This window comes from Elephantulus edwardii, unplaced genomic scaffold (genome assembly GCF_000299155.1).
Source record: "Elephantulus edwardii isolate Elephantulus edwardi_28Jun2011 unplaced genomic scaffold, EleEdw1.0 scaffold00160, whole genome shotgun sequence".
Classification (NCBI taxonomy): Eukaryota; Metazoa; Chordata; class Mammalia; order Macroscelidea; family Macroscelididae; genus Elephantulus; species Elephantulus edwardii.
The window spans coordinates 316957-341028 of record NW_006399910.1 but is presented as its reverse complement, the minus strand read 5'-3'; the positions used below and the strand labels follow the sequence as shown (position 1 = coordinate 341028).

Genomic DNA, 24072 nt, shown 5'->3' with positions numbered 1-24072 from the left:
TATAAAATTTCTGGCTGTTCTCTGTCAAAGTGGTGCTCTAGACATTTTAAAATTCTTTTCAGCAAGATTTTAACTGCATTTTATTTTAGTGACATGGTTTGATAATTTCCACTCTTCAGAGGATCAAGTTTCTTTGGAATGGACACAAATAATAGCCTATTCCTCTAAGTGATGAAGTACCCATCCTCCAAATTTCTTGGCATAGGCAAATGAGCACATCCACGTTTGCATTCTGTATTTTATTAGAGATACAACTAATACTATTCTTCTCAGAGATAATATTCAACTGACCAAACTCTTAAGAGGATATATTTATTCCAGGAATAAGTTTTAGAAAGAAGTAATTTACAAGTATTTTATTAGTTTATGGAATCTTGCTAAACCAAAAACTTTAATATCCTTACGTAATAGCAAAAAAATTCCATAAAGATGTAATAAGATTCCAGAATATTCAAATATTCCACTTAGACAGTGCTGTTGTTGTGTTGTTGTCGTGTGCCATCAAACTGTACAACTCTGAACCCTGCCCTGCCCTGAGCCAGTCTCACTGACTTCAACACACCTGTCCCCATTACCTCAGTTTCTGTGCCAATACATCTCATCTGGGTTCTTTGTCTCCTGCATTGTCCCTTCATCCTTCTGAGCATGATGTCCTTCTCCAAAGACTTGTCCCTCCTGGCCATGTGCCCAACGTATGAGATATGGAGCCATACAATAAGGCACATAACATGAACTGAATTTAAAATGAACAACTTAGTGATATTTAATATAGTCACAATGTTGTGAAATCACAGTTCAGATTAAGTCTCAAAATATTTTCACCACTCCAAATTAAAATCCTTACTCCCTGGGCCCTAGCCCTAGCCTGTGACAACCACAGAGCTCACTGTCTGTCTCTATCTACTCTGATCACTCATGTAAAATGAAACATTTAATGAGTGGCTTTCTGTACCTATTTTCGTCACTAAGCACTGTGTTTTGGAGCCTCATCAACATTATAGCAGGGATTAGTATTTCATTGCTTTTTAAGGCTGAATAATATGCAGCTTTACAACCATGTCAAGATGTGTTTATTCTTTCTCCTCAATGGCAATTAGATTGTACTTTTTTTTAAAACTTTTTTAATTTTTATTGTGTGCATGCGCGCGCGCGCGTGTGTGTATGTGTGTGTGCGCGCGCGCGCCATCAGATTTGATCTGACTGGTACAAGAGATTGGCCCTCCTTCTCCAGTAGAGCATCTGGTGGATTCGAACCACCCACCCCTGGGATTGCAGTGCAGCTTCTTGCCACTAGAGCTCCCTTGTTTGTACTTTTGACTTTGGTGAATAATGCTGCTGATGATATGGACATATACATGGGTTGGATTAACTTGTTTTCAGGTCTTTTTGGAAACAGACCTAGGAATGAAACCAACAGCCTGGTAGTGCAATGGCTAAGTGCTTGCCAGTTACCCACAGGGTCAGCAATTGACATGAACCAGCCAAAAAAACCTGACAACCACCTTAAACTAGTGCCTAGCATGGGACCTGTCTAGATATCTGATGAGGTCATTGTGTTACTAGTAAGACAATAGCCTGGGCAGAGGCCCTGTTTTCTAATCTGGACCTCTCAAACCACTTAATTATTTGCTTACATATTCTTTGGACAAAACTACCCCAACTGGAAAAAAAAAACCAACCAAAAAACTATGCATTAAAATTTTAGCTGGGAAAGACCAGGGGTAAAGGAAAGAAGAAAGGCAGAAGCCTGACTCACCGGGACTGCGGCAATCCTTTCTTACTGAGGTCTGCCCTCACGCGTTCTCCTACATGTCTGTAAATTTCCACTAAGCTGTTTATTGCTGCATCTCGAACCTAAGAATAAAAGAAGAGATCTTACACAACTGTATGTGTTAGCCACAGCACTTCCTACGGAGCGTAAACTCCTTCCAACATTTATAAACACAATTGCAAACATAGTCCCACACATACATCTGACAACAGGTGCATTTGCCAGTTTTCCTAGGCCGACAAAAGCCCAAAGAGACGAAGAGACAAAGGTTCTCATCCCTGTATAAAAGTTAAAAGTCCATATATGTTAGTTTTTTCCATTCCTTAGTAAGATGTTAAAAATTTTACAATTTTCTTTCCAAAACAGAAGACACTATAAATAAATGAAATGCACCAAAAATAAAATACCAGGCAACACATTCTGAATTTAAGTCAATTAAACAAATACTTAACATACAACAAAAATGGATAGCAAAGGCTGTAGAGAGGCTTACACTAAGAAGTTTGTACTTTTAAAAGAGATGAAGGCCACAAGTTCCAGATTTGAGGTAAGAATAATTTTCTACAAAGGGTTCTCACAGTTTAAAGGAGGAGCAACAGCGTAGAGGAAATGCAGGAAACAGTTCATGGAAGAGGGAGGGGCTATTTAAAATTAGCTTGGAGGAGAGCTCTGGTGGCCTAGTGGCAAGAAGCTGCACTGCAATCCCAGAGGTGCACGGTTCAAATCCACCAGCTGCTCTGCAGGCAAAGGAGGGACAATCTCTTCCTGTACCAGTCAGATCCAATTTGACGGTATGCGCGTGCACACACACACACACACACACACACACACATAAAATAATAAAATAATAAAAAGAAATTTAAAAAAAAAAACAAATAAAATAAAATTAGCTTAGAAGGACAAAATTGCACCAGGCAGGGAAAGAAGACAGCAGAATTCCACAGAAAGGCACACTGTGCAGAGGCATCAAGATGGAGAGGCAGGGCACGTGCTTCCAGAAGAACCAGTCAGACAGGCTAATAAGGTGCAATCAAGAATGAAGAAATCAGTGGTACACAAAACTTAAAATACCAAAAGGATTTTAAAAACCTTGCAGAAATGTGAACATGTACCATATTATTAGACAATATCTATATTAAGTTTCTTGGATAGAAAAAGAGTATCACTTACATAGGGCAGAGAGATATGCACTAACGTATCTAAAGATAAAACATCACGATGTGGACAGTTTCTTTTCAAATGGTTCAGTACGAAAAAGAAAAGGTATCAGGTGTGTGCTATTAGGGGACCTCAAGTTGTGTCTAACTCGCAGCAAACCTATGAACAGATATGAACTCTGTCCTACCTACCGTGTGCAGGCCTCAAAATCTCTGACATATTTGAGTTAATTGCAGCAGTCACTGTATCAATCCATCTCACTGGGTGTGTGTGTGTGTGTGTGTGTAAAATCTCTGACATATTTGAGTTAATTGCAGCAGTCACTGTATCAATCCATCTCACTGGGTGTGTGTGTGTGTGTGTGTCTCTTCTCTTTCACTGAACTTCTTTTTACCTTTACAAGCATGATGTCCCTCTCCAAAGAATAATCTCTCTTAGCAACATGCGAAAGTATGTAAGATGAAGCTTCATCAATCACCTCTGCCTCCAAGGAGCACTCTAGCTGCACCTTCTGTTTGCTCTTTTGGGACATTCAGTACTCTTGTCCAACAACATAACATAAAGTATCTTTTTTCATTCTAATTCATTGTAAAGAATAAAAGAAAAGCATCTATTTACTGTTTCTTGACTATGCAAAGGCTTTTAATTGTGTGGATCATAACAAACTGTCACCAACACTGTGAAGAATGGGAATCTCAGAGCACTGAATTGTGCTCGTATGAAACCTGTACCTAGACCAGGAGACTGTTGTGTATACAGAGCAAGAGAACACTACAAGGTTTAAAATTAAGAAGAGTGTGTGTTGCAATCCCAGAGGAACACAGTTCGAATCCACCAGATGCTCTGCCGGAGAAGGAGGCGCAATATCCTCCTGCACCAGTCAGATCTGATTTGACGGTACACGCACACAAAATAATAATAAAGAAAAAAAGAAAGTTATAAATAATAAAATTAAAAAAAATTTTAAAAAATAAAAAAAAAAAGAAGAGTGTGTGTAAGGGTTGTATTCTCTCTCCATACCCATTCAATCTGTATGCTGAGCAAATTATTTGAGAAGCTAGACTCTATTAAGAGGAATGTGGCACCAGGACTATAGGAAGATTCATTAATATCCTGTGTTATGCAGATGATACAACCTTGCTTGTTGCAGAAGATCAAAGAATACAGCCTTCAATATGGACTGCATCTCAACATCAAGGAAACAAAATTACCACCAGACCAATAGGCAATATCAGGACAGATGGAAAACTGAAATTATCAACAACTTTATCTTATTTGGATCCACAATCAACACTCTTGGTACCAGATTGTCTGGGAATCAAGAGACATATTGTACTGGCAATGTCTGCAGTTAGGGATCTCTCCCTGACTAATGCTGTCAATTAGAGGACTGAGGTGCATCTGATTCAAGCCATGGTCTTTCTAATCACTTGCTATGCATCTAAGAGCTGGACAATGAGTAAAGATGACAGAAGAACTAATGTCTCTGAGCTGTGGTGTTGGAGAAGACTAACGAGCATCCCGTGGATGGACAAAGAACAAACAAATATTTCTTGGACAAAGTGCAGCCAGAGTGCTCTTTGGAGAAAAAGATGATAAAGCTTTGCCTCACATACCTTTGGACATGTTGCTGAAAGGAGCTATTCCTTAGAGAGGGACATGAGGCTTCAAAAGGCCGAACGCTGTTGAAGGAGATGACCCTCAACCAGGTGGACTGACACAGTGATTAGTGCAAGGGGCTCTAGTGTGCCAGGAAGTGTGAGGATGGCACAGGATAGATCAGGGTTCAGATCTGTTGTTCATGGGGTCACTATGGGTTGTACTCAACTCAACGACACCTAACGACAAACATTCATTGGTCCAGCTCTGAGATGCATAGCAGAATGAAGACCACGGCTTGAACCAGGTGCACCTTAGTCTTCAAACTGACATCACTGTTCCTCAGTTACCTTAGAAAGGTAACTGACAGCAGTCTTTCCCAATGTATTAAGTTGTTTGATTTCTTGATTGCTGGCACCAAATGACTTTTTTCTTGTTATTGTTGACTGCAGATCCAAGTATGATGAAATTACTGATAATTTCAATCTTTCTCCATCTATCATGATGGTGCCTATTCATTGGTTAAGATTTTTGTTTTCTTTATGTGGAGATGGAAAACATAGTTAAGGCTGTACAGCTTTGATCTTCTGCATCAAGTTTGAGTTCTTTTCACTTGGAGCAACCAAATTCAAAAGGCATGTTCTTGATGGGTCTTCCTCTGATTGTGATGCCAAATATTTAATAGAGGCCAGCTTCTCAAATTAATTGCTCAGCATACAGACTGACTAGCTAGGTAGCAAGGGTACAGCCCTCATGACACTCATGCCGTGTTCCCTTGCTCTATTCACACAACAGCTTCGTGGTCTAGATACAGATTTTATATAAGTATAATTAGTGTTCTGGGACTTCCATTCTTCTCAATGTAAACCAGAGCATGGTTCACATAGTCAAACATCTTTGAGCAGTCACTTTAACACAAATAAGACATTCTTCTGGTATTCTCTGTTTTCTGGCAAAATCCATCTATTATCAGTTGATATTCCTGGCATACAGCCTTTTCTAAACTCAGCTGTAACCACTAGCAGCTTTAGTTGTTTTGAGATGATCATTAGCAATATTTTGCTTCTATTAGCATTCATTGTCTTGTTTTATAATGGGAACAAATATGGATCCTTTTCAGTCAGTTGGCGAGGCAGCTGTCTTCCAAATTCCAGGCATAGACATTAGCAAATTCTGGACTGCATCTGTTACTTGAAACATGTCAACTGATATGGTATCCCATCGATGCCTGCTACTTATTTTTTGCCAATGCCTTCAGTGCAATTTGAACTTCTTCCTTCTTTACCACTGGCTCTTGTTCATAATGGTACTTTTTAAAATACGTCAGTGTCAACCAACTTTTCTGGAATAATGATTGTGTACTTGCTCCATCTTTTGATACTTCTTGGATCACTGACGAGTTTGCCCACAGCAGTTCAGTGTTCCAATTGGAAGCTTGGATTTGTTTTTCAGTTATATGAGTTTGAGAAATGGCAAGCAAGTTCTTCTCTTTGTATTCCGTCTCCAGCTTTCTGCACACTTTGTTTCAACACTTGGCTTTTTCTTCTCAAGCTGCTCTTTGAAATCTTCTGTTCAGCTCTTTCACTTCTGCATCTCTTCCCTTTGTTTTGGCTTCTAGACCCTCCAGTACTATTTTAGAGTTTCTTCTGATATCCATGCTGGTCTTTTCTTCCTCCTCTGTCCAGGTAACAAACACTTGCTCTCTTCGTGGATGATATCCTTGATGTCATTTCACATCTCATCTGGTCTCCAGTCATTAATGTTCAATGCCTCAAACCTAGTCTAGAGATGATTTTTAAATTCAGGAGGACAGCCTAAAGGTGGTATTATTTTGGTGCTCGTGGGCTTGTTTTTACCTTTTTTAGCTTCAGTTTGAATTTGTATATGAATGTCTGTTCCAAAGTGAGAACCTGGTCTGGGTTTGAATGCTGATACTGAGTTTCTCCAGTGATTCTCTCCACAGAGGTAAGTCAATCTGATTCCTGTACAGTCCATCAGTTTCTTATATTGGGGAAGTGATTTGCATGTTGCTACTCTTATTATCATATGTATGCTTGCTCACTGTCTACTTTCATGGGTTCAGAGTTTATTTATCAGATGCTGTAGTAAAGCAGAGTTCCCAGTTGAATACAGACTAGGAAAAAGGATTAGCCAGCCACTTCTGAAGTAACAGTCTTTTGAAAGCCCTATGAGTAATAGAGCACAGTTAGAGAGTGCACTATAACACGGGAGGGAGAGCCCTTAGATAGGAAGGCAATAAAGAGTGAGGAAAAATAGCTGCAAACATCTACTAACAACTGTGAATGTGGAAGATATAAAGTATGAATGTAGGAAAATTAAACAGTGTCAAATACTAAATGGATCACCATTTTCTTACACATATATAGACATGCAAAATAGTATAACAAATATTAACTGTTAATTATTAACAGTTAATAAGTATTCATTATTATCAAATAATAAGGGATTCATTATCCCTCTTTCCATTTTTCCAACAGCTTGAAATTTTATAACATATAAAAGAAGGAGAAATGTTTTAAAACAGAACCAAACTTTGACTGCCAATAGTATAAGACTTAGGGGAAAGACATAATTTGAGATATGTTTTGGACTAATGAGACAACAGTAACAGTGAAAGAAAGAAGAAAGAAGTAGAAATTCAAACACCACCTTACAATTCTGAATACTGCAGGCTACTCTTTCATTTAACAATGACATAAAGCCCACTACCTCATAATGTTCTATGGGCCAGAAGAAGACCCGCAGAAGAGCACGTGTGAGGCTGTCAATCTCTATGGTAACTAACCCCCTCATCTTTCTTCCAGGATGTGGCTGGTAGATTCAAACTGCTGATCTTCTGACCACCAGCCCAATGCTTGCCCCAATGTGCCAAAAGAGCTCCTTAACAATGTAAAACAGCAGCTAATTTTACTCATCATTCATCTCCTCCCATATAGTGGAAAAAGACAAGTCTCAATATGTATTATTTAACCAAAATCTTCACCAGTTTATTTAGGAAAAGCAAGAATTTGTGATAAATAAAAAATTTAGGAAACATTTAAAGTATGCACATTTTAAAAAAAGCATCCAGTGAAAATTAGTCTTGAATAGCAACAGTAAGTCGTTTCTTCATTTACATTCTAGTCATAACATTTGCGCAGAGTAAATCACACTGGTGAGTGTTTAAAGAGTAAAGCAGTCATTTATTTATTTAGGAACTCTGGGTTGTACTAGCATTAAGAGTCACTACTAAAAAATTGTCAGACTATGGCCAAAAATACTTAAAACTTTTAGTCCATTTTCTCTTCTGCAAATCTAGTTGCTCTGAAGATTCAAAGAAATAATGCATTTACTCAATTACTTGAGTATCCAATGAAATAACTACCCAAAACAGAAAAGTGAATTGTCAGTGAAAGAGGCAAGGTGTAGGTGATGCATGTTGCAACCCTGGCAAAGTGTAGGCAGCACAGGCCACCACCACTCAGATATGGGGGCCCAAAGGCAAGCTGTGCCAAATCTAAGTTCTCAACTGAAGCTGGAAATAAAAATTTACAGAACAGCAACTGACCCAAACTCAATAGATTAAATGAAAACACTGCAGATATACATATCACCCAATCTGCAGACTGAGACCTATAGACTGTAACTTACTGGTTGTGTTTAAAAATCATTCAACATAGCACCTAGTAGAACTAGTATTATCTATATTATATATAAAGTGAAAACACAACATTCTCCAACTTCAAAATAACCATTCTTCAGGTTTAAAAAGATTTAACTAAGGTAACAGGATTGATTAGAAAAAGAGGAGAGGCATCCACTTCTGGTAATAGCTTGCCTCCAGAAACCCTATGAACCTGGAGAGAGGATGAAAGACACATAAGTGTTGAGGACTCTCCTTCATAAGGTCGCTATGAGTCACCTGCAACTCAACGGCACTTAACAACAACAACAACAAGAAGATAGAGAGAGATCAATTGGCCCAGTGGACAGAAAGCGATACTACCAAAGGTGGGTGACTTTTAATCTGCGGCCCTTGTATAGCCCTGGTGTGTCCACTTGCCATACAGCAGTAACTTGTGGTTGCTGTGAGGCTAAATACTGTGACGCTGATGTGTTAAATGCATTAATGGTTGGTTACCCAATGCGGACAGTGTGGGCTGGAGCCCCCCAATTAAAACAAGCTTGGAAGGAGGAGTGACATCCACTTCCATAACAGCTTGCCTCCGTAAACCCTATGAACCTGGAGAGAGGATGAAAGACACACACGCGTTGAGGACTCTCCTTCATAGGGTCACTATGAGTCGCCTGCAACTCGACGGCACTTAACAACAACAACAACAACGGGATGGAAGCGCAACATCAAAAAAACAAAGATTCTCACCACTGGGACAATTGGCAGCATCATCATGGATGATGAAGAAACTGAGATTGTTGACAGCCTCAGTTTGCTTGGCTCTACAATCAACACTCTTGATACCAGCAGCCAGGAAATTAAAAGACAAACTGCAATGGGAAAGTCTGCTGTCAAAGACCTCTCCAAGGAACTGAGGAGCAATGATGTCAGTCTGGAGAATAAGGTGCATCTGATACAGGCTATGGTCTTTGCAATTACTTGCTATGCATCATAGAGCTGGACAATGACTAAGGATGATAGAAGGAGAGTTGATGCCTTTGAGCTGTGGTGCTAGAGAAGAGTATTAAATATACCATGGAATGCTAGAACAAACAAGTTCATCCTGGAGAGAGTGAAACCAGGCTGCTCCTTGGAGGCAAGGGTTCTGATGCTTGGTCTGACATATCTGGGGCATGTTGCAAGGCAGGATCAGTCCTTGTAGAGGGACGTTACACTTGGGAGGGTGGAGGAACAGTACAGGAGCGGAAGAACCTTGATAAGATGGATTGGTTTCGTCACTGGGGTAATGGGGATAGGTATGTCAGAGACAATATGACTGGCAAAGATATAGGAGGGTTTAGGGCTGTTGTACATAGGGTCGCTGTGAGTCTCAGGCAACTCAATGGCACATAACATCAGCAACAACAATTACAACAACAGGGTTAAAACCACCTCTGACTCAACAAATGCACGTTAGCAGATCTGCTTTTTGTTTTGTTTTGTTTTTTTTGGTTTGTTTGGGTTTTGGGGATTTTTCCTGCTCAGACACAAATGTAATAAAAATAAATAATAGATAATCACAAAACACTGTTCTACCTACTCCATATACAAAAATTAACTCAATTTGGATTCTAGATCTAAGTATAAACTCTAAAGCTGTAAGACTCTGAAGAAAACACAGGCATGAACCTTTGTGATCCTGTCTTAGGCAAAGCCTACACAGATACACCAAACATCAAAAGCATAAACAACAGAAGAAAAAGAGTTAAACGACCGATTCATATTTTAAAACTTCTTTGTAGCAAGTGATATCATCAAAACTGAGAGGACAATCTCCAAACTAAGAGAAAGCGTTCCCAATAATGTATCTGATAAGGAACTTGTATCTAGAATATTAAAAAAAAAAACCAAAAAACAAAATCACCTCTTTGAAATCAATAATTAAAAGATTAAAAAAGTTTTAAAGTGGGCAAAGGTTCTGAAAAGACATTTCTCCGAAGATAACACAAAAACAGGCAAAAAACACATGAACAGTGAGCTGTAAATCACTTTGGAGGGTAATACCCTTCTCCCAAGGAGTCGCAGGTGGTATGAACTGCAGCTATAACCTGAAGGCCACACAACTCACTGTGGATCATGCCACCAGAACTCCCTATTTTAGCACCAGGAAAACATTAAATTAAAACCACAATTAACTAAAACTTCACGCCCACCCTCACAAACTGCTGGTGGTGTAATCATACAGCTCCTTTAGAAACTATTTTTTATTTATTTCTCAATGTGTTAAGCATGTTGTTATGTGCCATCAAATTGCCTGTGACTCATAGTGACCCATAAGTACAACCGTTCAGAAGCCTGCCCTGTTGTGAGCCAGTATCATTGCCATGGACATATCTTCCACCACTGCTCCAGTTATTGTATCAATCCATCTCGTCCACGGTCTTCCTCTCCTGTGCTGTCCTTCCAGTGTTCCAATCATGATGTCCTTTCTCCAAGGATTGGTCCCTCTTGGCCATGTGCCCAAAGTATGTGAGGTGAGGCTACAAAATCCTAGCTTCTAAGGAAAAACTTAGTTTCACCCTCTCCAATACAGACCTATTTGTTCTCCTGGCGGTCCATGGTATGTTCAATACTCTTCTCCACCACCACAAATCAAACGAATCAATTCTCTGGAATCAATTCTTCTATCATCCTTAGTCTCTATCCAGCTCTCTAAAGCATGGCATGTAACTGCAAAGTCCATGACCTGGATCATATTCACCTTAGTCTCTAGATTGACAATATTAATCCAGAATTCTGGAGAGATCCCTGAGAGCAGAATTCCCCAAGGCAATTCGTCTTTTGATTCCCTGACAGCTGGGGCCAAGAGTGTTGACTGTGGAACCAATTAAACTGTAATTGTTAACAACCTCAATCTCTTCTCCACCCATCATGGTGCTGCCAATTGGCCCAGTGGTGAGAATCTTTCTATTTTTCATGTTAAGCTTCCACCTATACTGAAGAATACAGTCCTTGACCTTCTGCAGCAAACACTTCAAGTCCCCCTCAGTTTCAGCAAGCAAGGTTGTATCATCTGCATAGTGCTGGTTGTTGACAAGTCTTCCTTCAATCCTGATAACACACTTTTTCTCATAAAGTACAACCTCTCAAATGATCTGTTCTGCATATAGACTGAAAGGGTGGCAGGGGGAGGAATGGATACTGGACTCATCCTTGATGCTCCTTTCCTAATTTTGAACCATGTAGCCTTTCCTTGCTCAATTCTGGTAACTGCCTCCTGGTCCAAGTATAGGTTTTACATGAGCACAATTAAATATTCTGGGATTCCCATTTCTCTCAAGGTTAGACCTAATTTGTTGTGATCCACATAGTCAAATGCCTTTGCATAGTCAATGAAACACAGACAGATATTCCTCTGGTACTCTTTGCATTCAACCAAGATCCATTTGACACTGGCAATAATGTCTCTGTTGCCATGGCCTCTTCTAAATCCAGCTTGAATTTTTGATGGTTCCCTGTTAACATACTGTTCCAGTCATTTTTAGATAATCTTCAGCAGGATCTTGCTTGTGTGTGATATGAACAAAACTGTTTGATAATTTCCACATTCTGTTGGGTCATTCATTTGTGGAATGGGAATAAATATGGACGCAGGAGCGGCATCCACTTCCTAAATAACATGCCTATCGAATCTCTATGAACTTTAATATCGACAGTTGTAGATGGGCCTCAGGCCTTTTGTTCATAGGGTTGCTATGAGTTGAGCTTGACTCAAAGGCAATCAACACGACCAACTTTCACTCCTTATACACTCACAACTCAGCCTCTATCCTCATGATTGGACCAATGGCCATCGTAATTACCATTTACCAATTTCCATCGTAACAGATGCAGAGAAAATAGAAGTATTTCCTTTGACTTGGATCCACAATCAATATCCATGGTAACAGCAGGCAAAAAAGCAAAAGATGGGTTTCAATTGGCAAGTTGCCTAAAGCCTCTTTACAATACTAAAAGAGCAAAGATGTCAGTTAAAGTGTACTTGACTCAAGCCATAGTGTGTATATATGAAAGTTGGACAATGAATAAGACTGAAAAACTGCTGCCTTTGAAATAGTGATGATGAAGACTACTAAGTATACCAAGAACAAAAGTGCAACAAGGGTGCCCCTTGGAGGCAAGGAGGGTGAAACTACATCTCATATACTTTGAGTGCATTGTCTAGGAGGGGCGAGGCCTGGGAATGGACATTATGCTGGAAAAAGTAGCAGATCAGTGAAGGAGAGCCAGGTTTTCTATGAGAGCGATTGCAGCAATGGGCTTGAGCATGACAGAGAGTGTGGAGCTGGTATAGAACAGGGCAAAGTTTTGATCTATTGTTCATTGTAAGCTGCAGTCAGCTCGAGAGCACCAAAACACAACAGTTGTAAATGTTGAGGGTAAATTAACAGATTTTCCCTTGATACTACAAAGTATTCTTGAATAGCACATTAATCGAGAACTGCCAGAAGTCCAGGCTGGGTTTAGAAGGAGTCATGGTACTAGGGATATGGTAGCTATGTTAGATGGATCTTGGCTGAAAGCAGGAAGTACCAGAGGAATGTCTATCTGTGTTTTATGTGTGTCAAAGGCGTTTGACTGTGTGGATCACAACAAACTGTGGCTGACTCTGAGAATGGGAATCCCCAAACACTTGATTATGCTAATGCGAAACCTATAGTTGGGCCAGGAGGCAATCATCAGAAGAGACCACGGAAACACTGCATGGTTCAAAATTTGGAAGTGTGTATGCCAGGGATGTGTCCTATCCTATCTCCATACCTTTTCAACCTATACGCAGAACAGATTATCTGGGAGGCTAGGCTCTATGAGAAGTGTGGCATTAGGATTGGGGAAGATACATCAACTATCTGCATTATGCAGATGACACAAACCTGCTTGCTGAAGGGCTTGCTACAAAAGATTAAGGACTGCAGCTTTCAATATGGACTGAAGCTCAATATCAAGTAGACCAAGAAGCTCACCACTGGGCCAATTGGCAGGATCAGGATGGATGGTGAAGACAATGAGATTGTTAACAGCTTTAGTTTGCTTGGCTCCACAGTCAACACTCTTTGCACCAGCAGCCAGGAAATGAAAAGACATATTACAATGGGAAAGTCTGCTGTTAGAAACCTCTCCAAAGTACTGAAGAGCAATGATGTCATTCTGGAGACTAAGGTGTGCCTGATACAGGCCATGGTCTTTGCAATCACTTTGTATGCATCAGAGAGTTGGACAGTGACTAGGGAGGATAGAAGGAGAATTGATGCCTTTGAACTGTGGTGGATGGACTGCTAAGAAAACAAACAAATTCATCCTAGAGAAAATTAAACCAGGCTGCTCCTTGGAGGCAAGGATTCTAAAGCTTCTTCTGACATACTTTGGACATGTTGTCCTTGGAGAAGAACATCATGCTTGGGGGGGTCAAGGGACGGCACAGAGAGGAAGACCCTCAATGAGATGGACTGATTCAGTGACTGGGGTAATCAGGGTAAGTGTGTCAGAGATGGTGAGATTGGCACAGGATAGAGCAGGGTTTAGGGTTGTTGTACATAGAGTCACTATGAGTCACAGGTGACTCAACAGCACAAAACAACAACTACAAAGTACTATACCCAACTGAGATGGGACATTCAAATAAGAGCAATACATTCAAGCAGAAAGGGCAAATGTGATGGTTCACGTCCTCAATAACCTCATGCTGTTTCAGACATCACTGAAAGGGACCCTACAACTTTTGATCATGAGAACTATAAAAGACATACTCACACTTAGTCTAAGGGTTACCACCACTCATCTACCTCCTCCCAAGTCCATGACCCACCTCCAGACCCTGCCCTCCCAGTCAGACCTCAGACCCATTTCGTAGAAGGTTGTGTCTGAAAAGGGAGTGGCACAGATACTGTGGACCCTGGATGTCATCGGAAGGGAACAGTCTCCCCTTCACCCTTGAGAGTCATCCTGTGCTTGCGACAGCTCTGTCGGACGGTGGACAGCAGTGAAAGGGCACCTGTGTCTGACAGAGGCAGGGCGAGAATAGATGATCGTTCCCCACTTCCCAGACAATAAAGAGTTGGGGCCAGACCTTTAAGCGCACATGGAGACAGTGCGGGGCCAGACAAAAAGCAAAGACTATGGAGCTGCAATGGATACTAAGCAACTTTGTGATTTGGCTCATGAGCCTCCAGTACAATTTTCTGCAGGTCGAGTTAGAGACAGTGTTTTTCACTGGCAAGCCACAATTATGGGACCTAATGACAGCCCATATCAAAGCAGTGTATTCTTACAGATTACCCTTTCAAACTTCCTAAGGTTCACTTACAATAAGCATTTATCATCCAAACAGTAATAGTCATGGCAGCATTTGTCTGGATTTACTAAGATCACAGTGGTCTCCTGCTTTAACTATTTCTGAAACTCTTTTATCCATTTGTTCACTGCTAAGCGATCCAAATCCAGAAGATCCCCTAGTCCCAGAGACTGCACAGATCTATAAAACAGACAAAGATAAATGTAACAGAATATCTCAGGAATGGACTCAGAAGCATGCAATGTGATGCTACCTTAAAGTCAGAATAACCTGCATCTTAGCTGGAGTAAACTTTTAATTTACTGTTAAAAAAGGAAAAAAAGACACAAACTTGCAGGCCCACATGAAGTGTTTTCTGAGCCGCTGGGTTTTCAAATCTCATGACATGTATGTTGGTTCCCCTCTGGCTCACTAATACACAGAGGAGAGCATGAAGGCTAGAGCCAATCACCGGCCACCAGCCCACAGCTGGTGAACATAGGACAAGGCTCTTAGCTGCCATTTCACTGAGCATAAAGCCCGCGTGCTTCTCCGTTCAGCACGCTGCTATAGAGGACTCCCTCCAAATAAAAAATTCTATGGAGAACAGCAACCCCCAGAGAGAAAAGAGCCAATAAACTGCTGGACATCTACTCTCCCCTAAAATATTAACCCAGGGAAGGAGGGAGACCCCTAGAGAAATGGTGCCAAAGGACCAGCCCGGGAGCACAAAGGGCCACAGATAGAGAGACTGAGAACAGTAGCTAAGGTTCTCAGGTCACAGCCTAGAAACATCTCAGCTGTCAAAGGCTTTTCCTTTCTTTGAAGCCCTGTTAACAGGCATTTCAACAGCAGAGATTATTAAGGACTCAAAGCAATAACAGAACCAAACATTTTAAAGGGTTCTCAGGCTTTAAAGAAGTGTCTCAAATTCTTTAGCAAAACAAAGAGCTAGAAGATGGGGTTAACTAAAGTTATCCAAAAATGAAGAAAGGGTTCTCGGCAAAACTTGACTTTTCCTAGCAAGGAAAGGTTTCTTAAGGAACTCTTGGGCTCTGCAGGGGAGTCAGATCAACCCAGTGGCTCTGGGTGAGAAGCTGGCCACCATGCTCGTCATGAAAATCTTACTGTGCATGGATACGCTAGAGGGAGTCTGACTAGGTCGCAGATGATCTCTACAAGTCAGATCGATGCAAAAGCACCAGCAAGCAACAGAGGAACTTCCTCTTACACGCAGTTTGCTGGCTGGCTTTGTGAGCTATAGCTGTATAGAAGAGAGCTTGGCCTGCTTCCCATCTCCATACACACACAGGTTCTGTTCTCGGATCTTCACGTCAAGGTATGTAAACTTGCTCTAGCCTCAAGGGGGAATCTCTACACCCCAATTTCACAGAATCAAATTCAACTGACAGAGATCCTGTAAGACAGAGTAGAACTTCCTCCCAGAGTTTGGGAAATAAATCTTTAGAGAAGAAAAATGTCTCATCTTTTGATCATAGAATAGGTGTTAAGTTGAAATCTACCTGCTGCTCTGAGGGGGTGGAGGGGAATAGACAATCTTCTGTGTAATTTACAGTCTCTGAAAATTGGCTGTGAGTCTTTGACTTGATGGCACAGAACAACATTCTATGTAGCAAGTATAACCCTTATACCAAAGTCAGGCAAAGATAGCACTAAAAAATAAGTTTATAAACTATCCCTCATGAACAGTGATATAAAAAATGAGAAACCTATACTTAGACCAAGGAGCAGTCGTCAAGAACAGAGCAAGGAAACACTGCATGGTTCAAAATTGGGAAGGGCGTACACCAGGAATGTGTCCTGTGTCCATACCTTTTCAACCTGTATGCACAACAGATTATCCAGGAGGCTGGGCTCTATGAGGAGAAATGTGGGGTCAAGATTGGTGGACGATCTAGCAATAATCTGCATTATGCAGATGACACAACTCTACTTGCTAAAACTGAGGAGGACTTGAAGCACCTGCTGCAGAGGGTCAAGGACTGCAGCCTTCAGTATGGATTGATGCTCAATGTAAAAAAGACAAAGATTCTCACCACTGGACCAACTGGCAGCATGATGATGGTTGGTGAAGAGATTTGAGATTGTTCACAGCTTTAGTTTGCTTGGCTCCACAGTCAACACTCTTGGCACCAGTAGCCAGGAAATTAAAAGGCACATTGCCATGGTAAAGTCTGCTGTTAGGGACCTCTCCAGGGTACTGAAGAGCAATGGTGTCACTCTGGAGACTAAGGTGTGTCTGATACAGGCCATACATAGTCTTTGCTATCACTTGTTATGCATCAGAAAGTTGGACAATGACTAGGGAGGACAGGAGGAGAATTGGTGCCTTTGAGCTATGGTGCTGGAGAAGAGTACTGAATATACCATGAACTGCTAGGAAAACAAACGGATTCATCCTGGAAAGGGTTAAACTGGGTTGCTCCTTGAAGGCAAGGATTCTGAGGCTCCGTCTAACATACTTTGGACATGTTGTAAGGAGGGTCCAGTCCTTGGAGAGGGACATCATGCTTGGGAGGGTGGAGGGACAGCGCAGGAGGGGGAAGGCCCTCTATGAGGTGGACTGATTCAAAGACTGGGGTAATCAGGATGGGTGTATCAGAGACAGTGCGATTGGCACCAGAGTTTAGGGCTGTTGTACATAGGGTCGCTATGAGTCACAAATAACTCAACAGCACATAACAACAATCTTTCTCTCTCTCTCTCCATATATATAAATCTATATCTATATCTATCTATCTATCTATCTATCTATCTATCTATCTATCTATCTATCTATCTATCTATCTCCATCCCAAACACTCAGCAAAAAAAGTACTAGATCTACATAAAAAATTCAGCAGGTGACAGATCATAAAATTAGCATACAAAAATCAGTCAAAACTTGATATTCTCCCTGTGCCCACCTATTGCTGTTGTTATTGTAAGGTGCCACTGAGTCAAGTACAACTCACATGGACCTTATGAACAAAAGATCTGAAACTCTATCTTATCCTGTGCTATCCACACATCTCCTGGCACTTTAAAGCACACTGGGACAGTCACCATGTCAATCCACTGGTCAATGGTTTTCCTCTTCTTCGCTGATGCTCCACCCTTACAAGTATAATGTCACTCTTCAAGTAATAGCCCCTCCTAGCAACATCCAAGAAGTATGTGAGGCAAAGCCTTCATCATTCTGGCCTCCAAAGAGCACTCCAGCTGCATTTTCTCCAAAACCTATTTGTTTGTTCTCTTGGCCATCCATGAGATGTTCAGTGTTTTCCTCCAACACCACAGCTCAAACGAGTCAATTCTTGTTTCGCCATCCTTATTCACTGTCCAGTTCCCAGCTGCATAGCAAGTAACTAGAAAGACCATGTCCTGAATCATACACACCTAGGCCATCAAACTGACATCACTATTACTCAATAATTTGGAACGGTCTCTAACTGGAGACCTTCCCAGTACAATGTGTTTCCTTATTTCCTGACTGCTGGTACCAAGGGTGTTAACAGTGGATCCAAATTAGATGAAGTTGTTGATAGTTTCAATTATCTTCTCTATCCACCATGATGTTGTCTGTCTATAGATCCAGTGGTAAGCCTATTTGGTTTCTTGACATTGAGATGCAATCTGTATTAAAGGCTGTATTCTTCGGATTTTCTCCAACAAGTGCTTCAAGTCCTCCTCACTTTCAGCAAACAAGGTTGTGTCATCTGCATAACGCAGGTTACTGATAAATCTCCCTCCAATCCTGATGCCACATTCTGCTTCACAGAGTGCAGTTTTTCAAATAATTTTCTCAGCATTCAGATTGAATAGGTATGGAGCGAGAAGTCAACCCTGATGCACTCCCTTAATTTTAAACCATTTAGGGTTCCCTTACTGTTTGCATGACAGCCTCCTGGCCCACATATAGGTTTTGCGTAACAACAATTAAGGTCTCTGAGATTCCCATTCTTCTCAATGTTAGCCACAACTTGTTATAATCCATATAGTCAAATGCCTTTGTATAATCAATAAAGCATAAATAGACATTCTTCTAGTATTCTCTACTTTCAGCCATGATTCATCTAACATCAGCAATTATATCCCTAGAGTCACAGCCTCTTCTAAATCCTGCCTGCTTGAACTCCAGGCATTTCCCTACCTACGTACTGTTCTAGCCATTTTTAAATGATCTTCAGCAGTATTTTGCTTTCATGTGCAAACTGCTTTGGGAAAATCTGCTGTCAGGGACCTCTCCAGAGTACTGGAGAGCAATGATGTTAGTTGAGAGACTAAGGTGCGCCTGACGCAGACCATGGTGTTCACAATTACTTGCTATGCATCAGAGAGCTGGACAATGACTAGGGATGAAAGAAGGAGAATTGATACCTTTGAGTTGTGATGCTGGAGAAGAGTACTGAATATACCTTGGACTGCTAGGAGAACAAACAGGTTCATTCTGGAGAGGGTGAAACCAGGCTGCTCCTTGGAGGCAAGGATTCTGAAGCTTCATCTGACATACTTTGGACATGCTGCACAAAGAGACCAGTCCTTGGAGAGGGACATCATGTTTGGGAGGATGAAAGGACAACATAAGAGAGGAAGACCATGGATGAGACGGAATGACTCAGTGACAAAGGTAATGACGGTGGGTGTTTTGGAGACAATGAGGTTGGCACAGGATAGAGCAGGGCTCAGAGCTGTTGTACACAGGGTGACTATAAGTCACAAGTGACTCGAAGGCACTTTACAACAACAACTACAAGTAATCCAAAGGGAGATAAAGAGAAAAATATACCACTGTCATGGAGTGGAAGACTTAATATGGTGAAAATGCAAAACTACCAAAAGAAACCTATGCTTATAATGCAATCCAAATACACATCATCATTATTTTTAGAAGAAATGAAATAATAATCAACTTCATAAGAAGAACCAAATCCTATTGTTGTTGTGTAGTGTCAAGTCAGAACCAATCCATAGCTGACCCTCCAGTGGGTTTTCAGAGGTAATTAACTGCATGGGAGGAGACTGTCCATCCTTCTCCCATGGAGCAGCTAGTGGATATGAACTGTCTTCAAGACTGCAGCACAGCTTCTTGCCACTAAGCCACCAGGTGCTCAAGAAAAAACAAAGTAGGAAGGCTCATACTTTCAGATCTCAAAACACTGCCAAGATAATCAAAACTTCTTGGTACTGGTATAGCTACAGACACTGCAGACCAATGAAACAGAAACCAGCATAAAAATCCATTCACTGGGGGAAGAGAGCCTCTTTATGAGTTCTGGTAAAGCTAGGTATTTATTTGCAGAAAACAACAATAAAATGCAGTCTAAAAACATGCACAAAAATGAACTCAAGATCCGAAAATGTAAACAAAAATCTAATACCATATACAAAATTGAATTTAAGATGGATTAAAGTACTCAGACATAAACCCTAAAACAATCAAGCTGAGAGACTATCAAATATAACTAAGATGCACAAATGAAAGAAAGAGGTTAAACTAGATGATTGTCGTCGAAGTCAACTCGTAGCTGACCCTCTGGCAAGCTTTCCCTAAGACATAAATCCCATGAGAAGACATGGTCCATAATTAGCCCCCAGGGAGGCTGGTCTACTGTACAACAAGCCAAGCACTGTTTGTGGATGAGCAGCTCAACTCCCTATGGACGAGGTCAATAAAAAGCTTCTCCATAGGAGCAAAAAAAGAGAACCTCCTGGTTGGGAAAAAAAATATTTGGCAAGAATATATCTAACAAGGGATTCACTACTAAAGTTTGCTGAAACTCCAACACTTCAAGTAGAAAAAGATTAAAAACTCAATTACACAAATGAGCAAAAGACATGAATATACACTTCAATAAAGAAGAAATTCAGAAGGCCAATAAATACATGAAGAAGTGCTCAGGAGTATTAGCTTGTTGTTTTTGTTGTTGTGTACTGTAGTATCAGAACTGAACCAGAGCTGACCCGCTGGCAAGTTTTCAGAGGCAATTAATCACAGGCAAGGAGACTGCCCATCCTTCTATCGCGGTAGCCTTGAACTGCTTGCTTGCCTTTGGTATTGCAGCACAGCTCTGGTCACTAGGCCACCAAAGCTTAGAAAGAAGAAAGGAGGAGGAAAAAAAAAAGATACAATGTCACCCTGGCAACACTAGCAAAATTCAGTAAATCAGCAAACAACAAGTGCTGGTGAGGATGCAAAGAGGCAGGAGATCTCATACACAGCCAGTGAATATATAAAATGGTGCAAGCACTACAAAAAGCAATTTGGCACTTTTCCACAGAATTGTGACTTGATCCAGTGATCTCAAGGATATGAGATGAAATATAATTTGATAAATGCAGAGCTGTGTTTATTGCAAAAAGTCGGAAACAATCCAAGTGTTCATAGAACGACAAAGAATCCTCCTCCCACAGAAAACAAAAAACAGAGATGGTACAAGCAGACTTAAAAAAAAAAAAAGGCAAAAGCATCCATTTAAGAATACAGAATCTTTTCCCCCAACCCCACCGAAAACCCCCAAAAACAAAAACCCTAAGGTAACTCCATGCAAAATTTCAAATAAAATATGATTACATAAATTTATAATCACAATGTCATGTTTTCTGTTAAGGCCTGATTCAGGATGCAAGAAAAATTGAAATAATACAGAGATTCTGGAATATACATAACCACTATACCATTAAACAACAATAACAATGACGACGACCAAGAGAGAGCTACATTGGCCTAGTGGAAGGAAGCTGTGCTACCAAGCCGAAGGTGGGTGATTGTCATCTGTGGCCCTCGGCCAGGTTCAAATTGTCTTCCTGTCAAACATTCTTCTAGGTGGTATAGCACTGGTCTGTGCGCTGCTGTACAGAGGTAACTCGTGGTTGCTGTGATGCTGAAGCCTGTGACAGTGATGTGCCAATTGTGGTAATGGGCACCCATGGTGGAGAGTGTTGGCTGGAGCTTCCCGACTAAATCAAGCCTGGAAGCAGGAACGGCATCCACTTCCAAAATGGCTTGCCTCTGGAAACTCTATGTACGAACAGTGCTCAGGCTGTTCGTTCATAGGGTCGCTATGAGTCGTCTACGACGCGACGGCATTAAACAACAACACTATACCAGAAAGTAGTTGATACTGAACTACTTTAGAAAGTAGCAAATGACTAAGAAGTAATGGTAGCAATAACAATGAAACAACTTTTTTCTCCCAAGAAAAAAAAGAACTAGGGGGGCAGGGAGAAAAATGTGCAACAATGAATGACTGGAAATCCAAGTTCTTTATAAACTTTCATTGATACAGGCTAATTCTAGTTCTGATGCTAGTTATTGACACAGAATATGTTTTTCAATTCACAATGCTGACTAATTTAAACTCTGAATCTTAGAATACTATTAAGCATATTGCCCCAAAGGCATTCAACATAGTATCTGTAAAACTTCCATGATTTTAAAATTTTTATAGGACATACTCTTTTATTATTAATACAGAAAACACCTCGTTATATTATTTTATGTCATTTACTCACTCAGTAGAAGAACTGACACACAGAATTGACTCGCTGTCAGTGAGCAAAATTAGAACTCTCTTAAGAGTGGTTGAAAAGAAGTTCAGTTGAGGAATCATAACAGCAGTTGTTGGGCAAAGCACAGTGATATTACTAAATGCTCCAAAATACAAAAATGGTAAGGCTTTTTAATACAGAAGGTTTTTATGGAAATAATAACTATTAGTTACACATGGTTGTTAGGTACTGTGGAGTAAAACTAACTCTTAGCTGACTTTCTAGCCGTTTTTCAGAGGCTATGAATCATATGTAAGGTGATTACCCATTTTTCTCCCTAGCATCAGCAGGTGGGTTCTAACTGTGTGTCTTTAGCTTGTCAGCACAACACTGTACCTATAACCCATTCAAGCTCAAGTCATACACTAGTAACCATAAAACATATAATTTCAGCTGCAGATGCCCTAGAGAAAGCCTGCACAAGTATTTTGTGTAAAAGATTTCTTTTATCTCTCTAGAACAGGGGAACTTTGTATATAAAAACATTATTTGTAAGAACACTCATATTTTAGAACATTATACCTAACTCTTGAGTTTACCCCTAAAAACCTTTCATTTCAAGGTCATCTAACAAATAAATTCTTTCAGAAACTCTTTGATCTCACCTGTTTATCTAATAAATGGGTAGACTCAAAATACCCATTAACCTGGATTCATTCTCAAGTAGAATTAGGTGCAGAGGAAAAGAGGGAAAGGCAGACGAAAGGGAGTGTGAGATGTGTTCACACACAGTGGGACCCACCCACAGAGGGTTAAGGAGGTAAAGCACTCCATTTTAGAGGGTATTCAGGTGCCAGCTGATCTTGCTGAAGATTCTTCTCTGTTTCATTGACCCTCCATCACTCCTCGCCTAGTGACTTTTTCCAAAGGACTCGCCCCTTCTGACTACACACCCAGAGCATGTGAGAGGAAGTTTCACTGGCTTTATCTCTCAGGACCACCCTGGCTGCCCTTCCTCCAAGACAGACTTATTTGTTCTTTTGGCAGTCCATGGTATCTCCAACACTGTTTATCAACATTAATTACAATTCAGTGTGACTAAGCCCCAAGCAAAGCACAAAACATCTGAGCCACCTCAGGTCAACTTCTTTCCCGTCCAACCAATCAATAATTTCCATCACATGGTGTTGTGCCCCCGACATCCTAACACCCTTTAAGCTATAGGAAGGGTGACCAAACAGATTATTTTGGAGGCTGGTCCAGATGAAATCACCTTATGAGCTAGGGATTTCTCATGCTATGTGTAGAAGAGAGAAGGTGGGCCTTCAGACTTACCTGTGGCATTTTGTAAATGGTTAACAAGTAATTAACACTTTAGACAACAATAAGAGTCTTAGAAACATGACAAAGGATCTTATCTGTAACCTAATATTCCCCTCCCCAGCCCACCCCAGATGTTCTGACTTGGTATTACACTCACCTGGCTGTTTGGATCACCAAGTAAGTTACATATATGTGGCACAATCTTGCTTAGTGTTAAAGTATGGGCTCCAGAGCTGAAAAGAAAAGATTTTATTATGAATGAGAACAAAACAAAGTCAGTAACTTTTTCGGGCCTTCACCAACCTCAGTCCCTGTCTCCACTTCTCAACAAGATTCTCTCCCTGGCATTTATGCTGTTTTCAACCTAACACACCATCAAACTCATCCTGCACTCATCAAAAACCTTTAGTAATTTTCCACTCACAAGTCTTACTGACATTCAGGGCTCTCTCCAATATCACCAGAAACCTCTGTGGCCAACTCAAAACTGCCACCTTTCCCTGATCTAGCTGCCTCTACACACAGTGTTTCTACATTTCCATTTTGTTATGTAATCACTATTACTTTGCCCAACTGGGTATACCCAGATAAACTGCCAGTTTCTCCCATATGTATCAAGAGTAAACTGTATCCAATGACTGAGCTTTCAGAAGCAGGTAATATTTCGTCCAAGTGGTCCTAGGTACACGCCAATCTTTTTTTTCCATTTCAACTAAGCACATACACAGAGATCAACACAAAGCAAAATTAAATTGCACTGAAAAAAATGTTATCAAAACATTG

General features: G+C 40.7%; 1 protein-coding gene across 2 annotated transcripts in view; it reads right to left on the bottom strand.

Moving 5' to 3' along the window:
* The window catches only part of CLASP1 (cytoplasmic linker associated protein 1), a 346681-nt gene that overhangs the window by 206063 nt on the left and 116546 nt on the right, over positions 1-24072 (bottom strand). The window contains exons 6-7 of one of the 2 annotated variants that reach the window (XM_006895129.1): positions 23447-23522; positions 1757-1854 (exon numbers count right to left, since the gene is read on the bottom strand). The exons of the other annotated variant lie outside the window; for it this stretch is intronic. Of the exons in view, the coding sequence (XP_006895191.1) occupies positions 1757-1854; positions 23447-23522 (174 nt within the window). The remainder of the gene's footprint in view (positions 1-1756; positions 1855-23446; positions 23523-24072) is intronic. 2 annotated transcript variants of the gene reach the window in all.